Source organism: Acinonyx jubatus, chromosome E2 (genome assembly GCF_027475565.1).
Source record: "Acinonyx jubatus isolate Ajub_Pintada_27869175 chromosome E2, VMU_Ajub_asm_v1.0, whole genome shotgun sequence".
Taxonomy (NCBI): domain Eukaryota; kingdom Metazoa; phylum Chordata; class Mammalia; order Carnivora; family Felidae; genus Acinonyx; species Acinonyx jubatus.
The window spans coordinates 44480794-44493318 of record NC_069396.1 but is presented as its reverse complement, the minus strand read 5'-3'; the positions used below and the strand labels follow the sequence as shown (position 1 = coordinate 44493318).

The 12525-nt window shown below is 36.6% G+C and overlaps 2 protein-coding genes across 15 annotated transcripts in view; one reads left to right on the top strand and one right to left on the bottom strand.

The window, feature by feature from the left end:
• The window catches only part of ZNF568 (zinc finger protein 568), a 154372-nt gene that overhangs the window by 34999 nt on the left and 106848 nt on the right, over positions 1 to 12525 (top strand).
• The window catches only part of ZNF829 (zinc finger protein 829), a 28129-nt gene continuing 22139 nt past the window's right edge, over positions 6536 to 12525 (bottom strand). For all 15 annotated transcript variants that reach the window (XM_015071954.3, XM_053210249.1, XM_053210252.1 and 12 more), the window contains one exon: positions 6536 to 11170. In XM_015071954.3, the coding sequence (XP_014927440.1) occupies positions 10191 to 11170 (980 nt within the window). In that variant the 3' untranslated portion in view covers positions 6536 to 10190. The remainder of the gene's footprint in view (positions 11171 to 12525) is intronic.

The following is a 12525-nucleotide window of genomic DNA, read 5'->3' as shown; positions in this document are numbered from 1 at the left end:
AAAATTTGTATGGAACCACAAAAGACCCCAAATAGCTAAAGTAATATTGAAGAAGAAAACCAAAGTGGGAGGCATCACAATTCCAGACTTTAGCCTCTACTACAAAAGCTGTAATCATCAAGACAGCATGGTATTGGCACAAAAACAGACACATAGACCAATGGAATAGAATAGAAACTCCAGAATTGGACCCACAAATGTATGGCCAACTAATCTTTGACAAAGCAGGAAAGAATATCCAGTGGAAAAAAGACAGTCTCTTTAACAAATGGTGCTGGGAGAACTGGACAGTAACATGCAGAAGAATGAAACTAAACCACTTTCTCACACCATTCACAAAAATAAACTCAAAATGGATGAAGGACCTGAATGTGAAACAGGAAACCATCAAAACCCTAGAGGAGAAAGCAGGAAAAAAACCTCTCTGACCTCAGCTGTAGCAATTTCTTACTCGACACATCTCCAAAGGCAAGGGAATTAAAAGCAAAAATGAACTACTGGAACCTCATCAAGATAAAAAGCTTCTGCACTGCAAAGAAAACAATCAAAACTAAAAGGCAACCGACGGAATAGGAAAAGATATTTGCAAATGACATATCAGATAAAGGGCTAGTATCCAAAATCTATAAAGAACTCACCAAACTCCACACCCAAAAAACAAATAATCCAGTGAAGAAATGGGCAGAAGACATGAATAGACACTTTTCTAAAGAAGACATCCAGGTGTCCAACAGGCACATGAAGAGATGCTCAACGTCACTCCTCATCAGGGAAATACAAATCAAAACCACACTGAGATACCACCTCATGCTGGTCAGAGTGGCTAAAATGAACAAATCAGGAGACTATAGATGCTGGAGAGGATGTGAAGAAACAGGAACCCTCTTGCACTGTTGGTGGGAATGTAAACTGGTGCAGCCGTTCTGGAAAACAGTTCCTCTGGAAAACAGTTCCTCTGGAGGTTCCTCAAAAAATTAAAAATACATCTACTCTATGACCCAGAAATAGCACTGCTAGGAATTTATCCAAGGGATACAGGAGTGCTAATGCATAGGGGCACTTGTACCCCAATGTTTATAGCAGCACTTTCAACAATAGCCAAATTATGGAAAGAGCCTAAATGTCCATCAACTGATGAATGGATAAAGATGTGGTTTATATATACATTGGAATACTATTTGGCAATGAAAAGGAATGAAATCTGGCCATTTGTAGCAACATGGATGGAACTGAAATAAGTCAGGCAGAGAAAGACAGATACCATATGCTTTCACTCATATGTGGGTCCTGAGAAACTTAACAGAAGACCATGGGGGAAAGGAATGGGGGAAAAAAGTTACACAGAGGGAAGGAGGCAAACCATAAGAGACTCTTAAATACTGAGAACAAACTGAGGGTTGGGATGAGCACTGGGTGTTGTACGGAAACCAATTTGACAATAAATTTTATATATATATATATACACACACATATACATATATAATATATAATATATATATACACACACATACATATAAAATAAGTGCTGGAGGCCAGATTGAGGGCACAAACCCTCCAAAGATCAATTAACCATAGATTGTTTCATGGGCCAAGTAGCTGCTAATCTGATGTGGGACCATTTGAGCTAAATTCTCACCATAAAACAAAAACCTGTCAAGTGCAGCTGCACAACATTCTGTTGTCTTATTACTATTGGTCTGGGTGCTTTCACTGGTTTATAGTTCAGAGGCCCAAACCCTCCAAAAAAGCCACACTTTCAATAAAACAAATGCTAAGACTCATATCAATTCAAGTAGGTACCCACTTAGGTCACCTCAGTCCCACATCCCAGGTGACAACACTTTGGTCCAGGAGCTTTCTCATAAAGATGACATTACCTTAAATGACATCACCCCAATCCAAGACCAAGATGATTTTACCCCTGCACTGCAAACAGCTTTGCCCAGGACATCAAAACCTTCATTCCAGTGACACCTGTGGACTGCCTCTCCTAAGGCAATGTCCTAAGTACATTTATTGCTTTTCTTCCTTAATATTAGGAATCCAATTATCTGTCCTGAGCTCACTCTATGTTTAACTCATTATCCTAATACACTCTTTGCTCCCTGCCAAAACTTATACCCCTAGAGTCCCATTTGTAAAGGGAAAATCTGGTAGAGGTCACTACTTGTGTCATTCTAAGAATTAATGGAAATTATTGCTTTCCCCAGGAGGCACTCACCTCATAGTAGTCAACTCCCTGATCCCCATGGGAGAGAACAATTCACTCCCCAGTGCCTTCTCCTGCTATCCCACTTTAAGCTTTCCACCCTGACCTTCTGCCCTGCATTTCCAACCATAACTACTTGGTTACATACAAATACAAATCACTACATATACTTCACTAAATTATCAGTTCATATCCTCCAACAATATAACTGCTGGGCCTGAAACCTTGAACCAAGAAATAAACTGAGATATCACTATCAAAAATATATGTACATATATATTTGACTAGGTATATATATTTTCTATTTCTATAATTTTGAATAGCTTGGATAGTTGATGGGGTGAAATATAATATTTTTTCTTTTGCAACTGGCTTATTTCACTTAGCATAATGTCCTTCAGGGTCATCTATGTTGTAGCATCTGTTAGGATTTCCCTCTTTCTTAAGGTTGCATAATATTCTATTGTATGTGTATGCCACATTTTCCTTATCTATTCATCGATCAATGGATACCTGAACTCTTTTAATTCATCGAGCATCCTTATGATGGTAATTTTGAATTCTTTGGCAGTTCGTATCTCTATTTAGATTGGGCTTTTTAAAGACTTAATTGGTTCCTTTAAATCTATCATGGTATGTTTTGTTATTTTTGTTGTCGGGATTCAGCATCTGAAGAATCAGTCAACTGTCTCAGATTTTCTGGTCTCCTTTCCTACAGGCAAGACATTTTCCACATGGCCTGGCTAAAGATTCTGGAGACCTCTCAAGCCTTTTCTGAGCATGTATCCTTCCAGGGCTGGTGTGTACAATCTATTTGAATAGGTTTACTGGTTTCTATTAGGAACTTGCCCTTGTGTCTGTCCACGATATTGCAGCCTATCTGGGGCGGTTAGTAAATCATGGTCTGGTGCTCCTCCTTCTATTTATTAGTGGTACTGTAGACTGGCACACATTGATGTCTTTATTCTCAGAAATACCCTCAACCTGTTGCTACATCCCTGTCAGTACTTGGACACAAGCAAGACAGACAGTCCCTTGGGTAGCCCCTCCCCCCTCCAAAGTCGCTTAGAGAAACATTCTTCTCCTTTCTATCCCCAGAGAGAAGATGGGAGTTAGGGTTTTCCAATCAAATATACCTCTCTCTGTTGAGAGAGAATGCAGAGTATCCCAAACTTCCTACCAGGCTTCTATGCCATTGGTTTTGTGATTGCCTGGAGTGAAAGAACCTCTTGACTGGCTTCTGGATTTCTCACAGTTATTTTGTTGATTTGATTTGGTTCTCCGTAAGGGAAGGAGGATCTAGGGTGTCCTATTCCACCATCTTGCGAATGTTATCTCAGATGCAAGTTTTTAAATTTTTTTTTTAATGTTTATTTTTGAGACAGAGCACGAGTGGGGGAGGGGCAGAGAAAGAGAGGGAGACACAGAATCTGAAACAGGTTCCAGGCTCTGAGCTGTCAGCACAGAACCCAACGTGGGGCTTGAACCCAAGAACCATGAGATCATGACCTGAGCCGAAGTCAGACGCTTAACCGACTGAGCCACCCAGGCGCCCCTCGGGTGCAAGTTTTTGTGTGAATGCAAGTTTCAATTAACTTGTAAGCACCAAGGGGCATGATTTCTGGATTGTGTGCTAAAAGTAAGTTTAGTTTACAAGAAAGTGCCAAACTGTCTTCCAAAGTGGCTGTAAGCATTCTGCATTCCCATTAGCAATGAATGAGACTTCTTGTTATCCTACATCCTAGCCAGCATTTGGTGTTACCAGTGTTTTGGATTTTAGCCATTCTCACGAGTGTGTAGTGGTATCTCGTTCTAATTTACAACTCTTTGGAGACGATATTGAGCATCTTTTTGTATGTTTTTCATCTGTACATTTTCTTTGGTGATGTCTGGAATTTTGTCCATTTTTAAAAATTGGGTTTTCTTATTGTTGAATTTTAAGAATTGTTTGTATATTTTGGATACTAATCCATTATCAGATAGGTCTTTCACAAATATTTTCTTCTAGTGTATGGCTTGTCTTCTCATTCTCTTAAGTGTCTTTTGCAGAGTGGAAGTTTTAAAAATTTTAATGAAGTACAGCTTACCAATCCTTTCTTTCATGGATCATGCTTTTGGTGTTGTATTAAAAAGTCATCACCAAACCTAAAGTCATCTGTATTTTCTCTTGTGTTATCTTCTATGAGTTTTATAGTTTTGCATTTTACAGTTAGGACTATGATCCATTTTGAATTTTTTGTGAAGGCTGTAAGGTGGGTCTAGCTTTTTTTTTTTTTTTTTTTGGACTGCAGATGTCCAGCTGGTACAGTATCATTTGTTGAAAAAACTATTCCCCATTGTATTGCCTTTGCTGCTTGATCAAAGATTAGTATATTTGAATGGGTCTATTTCTGGGCTCTCTAATCCATTCCATTGATCTATTTGTCTATTCTTTCATAAATACACTATTTTTGATTCTGTAGTTTTATTTTAAGTCTTGAAGTTCGGTATTGTCAATCCTACACTTCTGTTCTCCTTCAATACTGTGTTGGCTATTCTGGATATTTTGCCTCTCCACATAAATTTATACTTTTGGTCTTTGTTGAAACTATGCCACTGGACTGTGAACATCACCAGTTTTCAGACCCTCTTCCCCAATGTAGGTGGGACAGGATGGTTAGAGTGGGCTGGAGTTGGTCATTTCTCTTCAACATGGTTAGATGCTAATAAAACCCCATGAGGTTATTGGGGGCATGCCTTGTTATGAATGCTCTAGGTGTATTTCAAAATAGTGACTTTCCCTTCCTCCTGCCAAAAGCACAATGGGGATTTTGCCAATCTTCACTATAAGAACTTGGTTGGCTTCCTGGTGTTAAAACTCATAAAAATGTGGGGCTACCCTATGACTGGGACCCCTTAGAATCTTTAATTCTCAGGTATGTTCACACTGAGCCTCTTGCAATTTGTCCATTATAGTTTATGTTTTTCTACTGTATTTTTTCAGTTTCTGCTAATGTGTTTCTGCTCTGGTAATTTTTTTGTAGTGATGTTTTGATTCCCTTTTCATTTAATGTATTTTATAGGTATTGTCTTTGTAGATACCATGGGGATTACACATAATATCCTAAAGTTATAACAACCTATTTTAAATTGATACCAACTTCAATTGCAGACAAAAAACTCTATCCTTTTACAGGTGGTAGCTTTATTACTGATAACACAAATTACACCTTTATATATCATGTAGCCATTAACACAGATTTATATTTCATGCATTTTTCCTTTAAACTTTGTTTAAAAACGAGTTGCAAACAAAAGTTACAATACTGTTTTTATATTTATCCATGTATTTACATTTATCGGGTATCTTAGTATTTTTAATGGCTTCCAGGTGCTATCTTGTAGTGCCTGATATTCGGGAGATGGAAAATACTCCATCCCCAAATTCCTAGCTTATCTGTAATAAATTCCCTTTCACCTTTCATGATTTTTGCCAAAAACAGAAACCCAAAACATTTTCCAAGTGTATACACTTCCCAAAGATGCTAATAACAGCAATTAGGAGCAAATAGGATTTCATGTTCAAATTAGTTTGGATCATGCTCATATAAGCCAGTTAAATGAGAGTTTTGTCTTTTTTTCCCCTAAGTGTATTGTTTTGATATGCTGCTGTGCATTATGAGATGTAGGATTATAAGGCTATAATAATTAAAATGCAGACATGGTATTTTAACTCATAAAGTCACTCATTATATCCACATTTTATTATAGCATATAACATTGTTTTAATAAAAATATTTTATAAAAGATGATGCTGGGACTTGGTCAAATTCTCAATTGTTATGTTTTCTTAATGTTTATTTATTTTTGAGAGAAAGAGAAAGAGCACAAGCATGAGGGGGGAGAGACAAAGAGAGGGGGACAGAGGATCCAAGGTGGGTTCTGCACTGACAGCAATGAGACCTATGTGGGGCTTGAACTCACAAACTGTGAGATCATGACCTGAGCTGAAGTCAGACGCTTCACTGACTGAGTCACACCCAGGCACTCCTGTTACGGAGTTTAGATATACAAAATCCAGAATTTCCACAGAATTATCTTTTGTTGCATTTCAAGAATCCCTCCCTACCCAAAACCTACTTGTTTTCTGGGTTTGGATAACATAGAATACTATGCTAACCAAATCAATGCTTTTTTTAGGAAATGACTAGAGCAAGAGTTGACAAACTTTTTCTGTAATGGGCCAGATAGTAAATATTATAGGCTTTGCAAACCACTTGGTCTTATCAGAGGTACTCAATTGTTTTGTAGTGTGAAAGCAGCCAGACAATATGTGAACGTACGTAGTTCTGTTTTAATGACTTTATTTATGAACACTGAAATTCAATTTCATATAATTTCATGTTATGTATTTTTTTTTTTTTTATTTTAACCACTTTAAAATGTAAAACCCATTCTTAGCTTACAGGCCATACAAAAACAGTCAGTGGTCTAGATTAATTTGCTATCCCGATTTATAGTGTGATAGTTAAGGTTTTATCTAAGGTTTGAGTTCAGGTAATGGGTTCAGATTGTGGTGAATATTTGTATTAATAGACTGCTAGAATAAATTTGTACACTCTTAGTACTATATGACACTAAATTATATTTTTGTGATCTAATTATTTTGACATCAGGAATATGGAAGATTCACAGCAACAAATGGCAAGCTTCTTACTTCATTTGATTTAGAAATTCCTTGAATATTTGATAGATTTTGCCAATAAAATTATCTGGCCTGGTGATCTCTTTAAGTGGAGCTATTTGCCTACATTAAAACATTTTTCCCCCTGCATTTATCATTTTAGTCTATTAAGGGTTTACATCTCTTCTTAATTCTGACAAATTACATTTTCCTACAAATACCACATACTTTGTCCAGATTTCCAGACATTAGTAAATGTGATAATCTCCTAATCATATCCATATTTAATGTATTCATGTCCTTCTTTTCCCCATCAGAATTACCAATGTTTTTGTCTATATGTATTTTTTCTGTCAAAGAAATAATTTTATTTTCCTTGAATTATTTTTATTTTTACTAGTATCTTTTCTATATTTGAATGTAGCTTGCTGTTATTCTTGCTTTTAGTCTTGTACATTTAGCTCATTTATTACTAATCTCTTACTATTTAAACATCAGCATGCCTAAAACCAGAAAACAGACTCTTAACTATAGAGACCAAACTAAGGGTTACTGGAGGGAAGGTGGGCAGAGAGATGGATTAAATAAATGGATGATAGGTATTAAGGAGGGCACTTGTGATGAGTACTGGGTGTTAGGAGTAATGAATTACTAAATTTTACACCTGAAACTAATATTACACTGTATGTTAACTGGAATTTAAATAAAAACTTGAAAAAAAAATCAGCATGCCTATGGGCTATACATTATTTGAATATAGATTTAGCTGCTTTCAGGTTTTTCTATGTAATGTGTTCATTCTCATTCATTTAAATATATTCAGGGATTGATTTACTTCTGATTCATGTTACTTGGAAGGGTATTATCAATATTCAGATATGGTTGGCTATCATATTTTAGTTTTTCCCATTTTGAAAAAGAATGTGACCTACATATGTTCTACTTTGGAGGGAAAGTGAGTAAATATTTCATGTTTTCTCTGCTTTTTTGATAAATGAATTGTTATTCTCAATATGTAAATAGTTTTTGATGGGCATAAAATTATTGTGCAGCATGAAATATAGGTGTGAATGTAGTCTTAATCATTCTTTTTCTTTCTTGACTTTTATACCCTAGGGTTTTTTTTTCCCTTTTTTAATAGTTGTTTGTTTGTTTGTTTGTTTGTTTGTTTGTTTTGAGAGAGAGTCTGCAGGGGAGGGGCAGAGAGGAAGAGAATCCCAAGCAGGCCCTGTGCTGAAAGTGCACAGACGCAGAATAGATCCCATGAACTGTGAAATCATGATCTGAGCCTAAACCAAGAGTCAGATGCTTAACTGACTGAGCCACCCAGGCACCCCCACTATTTTTTGTTGTTGTTGTTGTTGTTTGAGAGAGAGAGAGAGAGAGAGAGAGAGAGAGAGAGCAAGCACAAGCAGGGGAGGGGGGCAGAGAGAGAAAGAAAGAATCCTAAGCAGGCTCCATACTCAGCTCAGACTTGATGTGGGGCCTGACCCCAAAACCCTGGGATCATGACCTGAGATGAAATGAAGAGTCAGACGCCCAACTGACTGAGCCACCCAGGCACCCCTTTTCCTTTTTAAACTTCATGCTGAATAAAGAATAAATGTTGGTGCGAAGCTTTTCACCAAACATTACACCCACTGGTCTTTCTCATTATGAATTCTTTGATGTCAATTAAGGTGTATTACATGGTTAACATCCTTTCTACAAATGATAATAATAATGGTGAAGATATTGATACTAGTATTAAAATAGCATTTGCTAGATAGTTACTATATGTTAGTAACAATCCCACCCATTTTACATTTCTTAACTCATTTAATCCTTGCAGCAATCCAACACACACATTAGTATGTGTGTATATGTGTATGTATATTCACACACATATAAAATTACAAAGCAGCACTAACTTTTCTACAAGTATTGAAATATTTAGGTATTTGGTTGTGTATGCACATATTTATAAACAAATATAGTTTTTAAAAAAAGGTCTGGAAGATTAAAAGACAAATTGGTATCAGTGGTTACAATGAGGGATATGGTTTACAAGGAGAAATACTGATCAGTTATTTTGATACTGAAACGTAATGTTTTTAAAGAAAACAAAACAAAATAAGATAGCACTAAATTTGTATTTAAAAGGCAATTTTTATAACTGTAAAATTTCAGTGAGCACCATTAAGTATGTCAGTAGTATTTAGCAAAATGATAATCTACCATAGAAAAGATTATGATACCATTAAAAATAATGATAAATAAATATTTATACTTACTAAAACAGTAGCATGATAGAAGCAGGTTATGGTACGGCATGCACATCAGATTACACTAAGCAAGCCTGGAAGGATATGTTGTAATAATATGAAAGTAGTAATTTCTGTTTGGAAGGTTTACAGATAATCTATTTATTTCCTTTGTGTGTTTTTTACAACATGAAAATATGAGTGTTACCAAAGGGAAAAAGAACAGAGCTGCCTTCAAAAACAAAGTTATAATTTTGCCAGGAATTAAAAGACAGCCTATGTAACAGGACTTACAGTGTAGTATTGGTAGTACCAGATCTATAGGTCAGAGCAATAGAAAAGATGGCTCTAAAATGAAGCCAATATAAACACAAATGTATAACCAAGAAGCAGAATAAAACAATGGGGAGGAAAGAATTATTTAAGAAGTAGTTTGAGACAGAATCTTTTTTGGAGGGAAGGCAGGTATAATTTAAACCTTGAATTTACATTTTAGAATACATTTAACAAGTTATGTATAAAAGAAAATTACAAATATGTTAGAAAAACAATGTTAACAGTGTTATGGGTTAAACTATGTTGAAGCCCTAACCCCTGGCACTTGTGAATGTGATCCTACATGGAAATAAGGTCTTTGCAGATGTTATCAGTTAAAATAAGGTCATCGGGGTGTGCCCTAATCCAATAGGACTCATGTCCTGTATGAGTCTCCTCTTAAACAAGACAGAGACCGATATACATAGGGAGAATGCAATGTGAAGATGGAGGCAGAGACTGGAGTTGATGCATTACACGACAAGGAATGTCAAAGATTGTTGTTATCAGAAGGCAGGAGAGGGACATGGAACAGATTCTTCCTCAAAGTCCTCAGAAGGAACCAACCTTACCAACAACTTTAATTTTGGATTTCAAAGCTCCAAAACTGTGAGAGAATACATTTATGTTGTTTTAAGTCACCCAATTTTGAGGTACTTGATATTGTTATAGTAGCTCAAAAAACTACTACACTGCTTTATTTTTTTCCATTACCTATTTTTAAGATCTTAGTGTAAAGATTATGAACAGAGCTTATCTTTCACCCAGTATGAATTCCTTCATGGCGAATAAGGTCAGAACGACTACCAAAGGCCTTTCCGCATTCCTTACAGTCAAAGGGTTTCTCACCAGTGTGAATTCTTTGATGTCTAGTAAGGTTTGAACCTTTATTAAAGGCCTTCCCACATTCATTACATTCATAAGGTTTTTCATCTGTATGGATTCTCTGATGTTGAATAAGTTCTGAGCTCTGAATAAAGGCCTTTCCACATTCCTTACATTCATAGAGTTTCTTGCCTGCATGAATTCTGTGATGGTTAGTAAGTGTTGAGGCACTACTAAAGGCCTTCCCACATTCCTTACATTCATAAGGTTTCTCACCAGTATGTATTCTCTGATGTTGAATAAGCCTTGAGTGTTGAGTAAAGGCTTTCCCACATTCTTTACATTCATAAGGTTTCTCACCAGTATGAATTCTCAGATGTGGAAAGAGCTGTGAACTCTTAGTAAAGGCTTTTCCACATACTTTACATTCATAGGGTTTCTCACCAGTGTGAATTCTCTGATGATCGTTGAGGTTTGAGCAATAATTAAAGGCTTTTCCACATTCCTTACATTCATAGGGTTTCTCACCAGTGTGAATCCTCTGATGTTGAGAAAAATATGAACTACAACTAAAAGCCTTGCCACATTCCTTACATTCATAGGGTTTTTCACCAGTATGAATCCTCTGATGTCGAGTAACAAGCGAGCCACGACTAAAGGACTTCCCACACTCTTTACATTTGTAGCTTTTTTCAGCAGAATGAGTTCTCTGATGTTGAATAAATTGTGAGTTCTGATTAAAGGCCTTTCCACATATCTTACATTCACAGGGTTTCTCTTCATTAACAGTTTTTTGATGTGGAGTGAGGAATGTGGGCTGAATAAAAGTGGGCATGTCTTCATGGGTAAATATTACTTGACTAAAATGTCTCTTCTTTAGAGATAATATCTTGGTCTCACACATGGATTCCAGATCTGAAAGAAAATAAAAATGTGTATGTTCATTTATCCTATCTTGGAAAAGATTAAAACTTCAAAAAAAGATTAAGGTAAAAATAATATCTAGGAAAGTAAATGCTTAAACAACTCTCAAATACAGCTAAGCAATTTTTAAAACTGATAATGAAAGCATGGACATTGAGGAGAGCCAACAGGAAATTCAAAAGGGTGATTAGGGAAATAAATAATCTCTATCTTGAAATACTGATGTGAATCAGAATCATTTGAAACTTCTGTAAATACACCCTGTTCAGGGCCACCCTCTATTATATACAGTGATTCTAAGCATATATACATGCTCATAAGCATATATCCCTTACACACAGCATCATACTATATGTCTTGTAATTTGTGGACAGTTGTCCGTCCTGAATAAAAAGATTACTGAGGAGGGCACCTCGGTGGCTCAGTCAGTTAAGCATCCGACTTTGGCTCAAGTCATGATCTCACGGTTCATGAGTTCAAGCCCCACATCAGGCTTGCTGCTGTCAGCACCAAGCCTGCTTCGGATCCTCTGTCTCCCTCTCTCTCTATCCCTCCCCCACTCATGCTCTCTCTTTGAAAAATAAACAATTAAAAAAAAAGACTTGAGGAACAAATGTGTTAAAATGTATAAATGGGTGGAGGTGCAGTCAGAGACTGTGCAAAGGGTTTGCTGTTGCAAATTCACATTAGGGTATAGCCTACAGGAAGTCTAAGGTGCTGAATGAAATAGGCAAGAATGGTAGGCAGGTGATAGAGCCTGATATATTGGGGATTCACTGAAACTAGTTAGTCTTGACCACTCATGACCACATAATCAAACCCCAATAAAAACTCAGAGCAAGGATTAAGGGAAGCTTCCTAGACTGTATGATGTATAAGGAAGGTGGCATACCTTAACTACATGGGCACAGAATTTCCTGTGCTCGGTACCTCCTAGAATTTGCCCTATGTACCTTTTCAGCTGGCTGTTCACTGTCTCTTTTATATAAAATGGTAATCATAAGTACAGTGCTTTTCATGAATTTATGAGTTGTTCTAGTGAATTATCAAACCTGAGGAGTTGTATGAAACTCTAAATTTACAGTCAGCCAGGCAGAAGTATGGGTAGCCTGGGGATCCCAGTTGCAACTGGTGTCTGAACTAAGGGCAATCTTGTTGGGTACCTTGCCCTTTAACCTGTGGAATCTGATGTTAATTCCAGGTAGTGTCAGAATTTAATTGAAGTGTAAGACAGCCATTTGATATCAAAGAATTTGTGAAAGCCACAATACTGAAATAATCCTGTTCATTTCATCCCAATTTCACTCTCAGAATGCCAATAATAGGCTCATAACTCCCTCAATTAG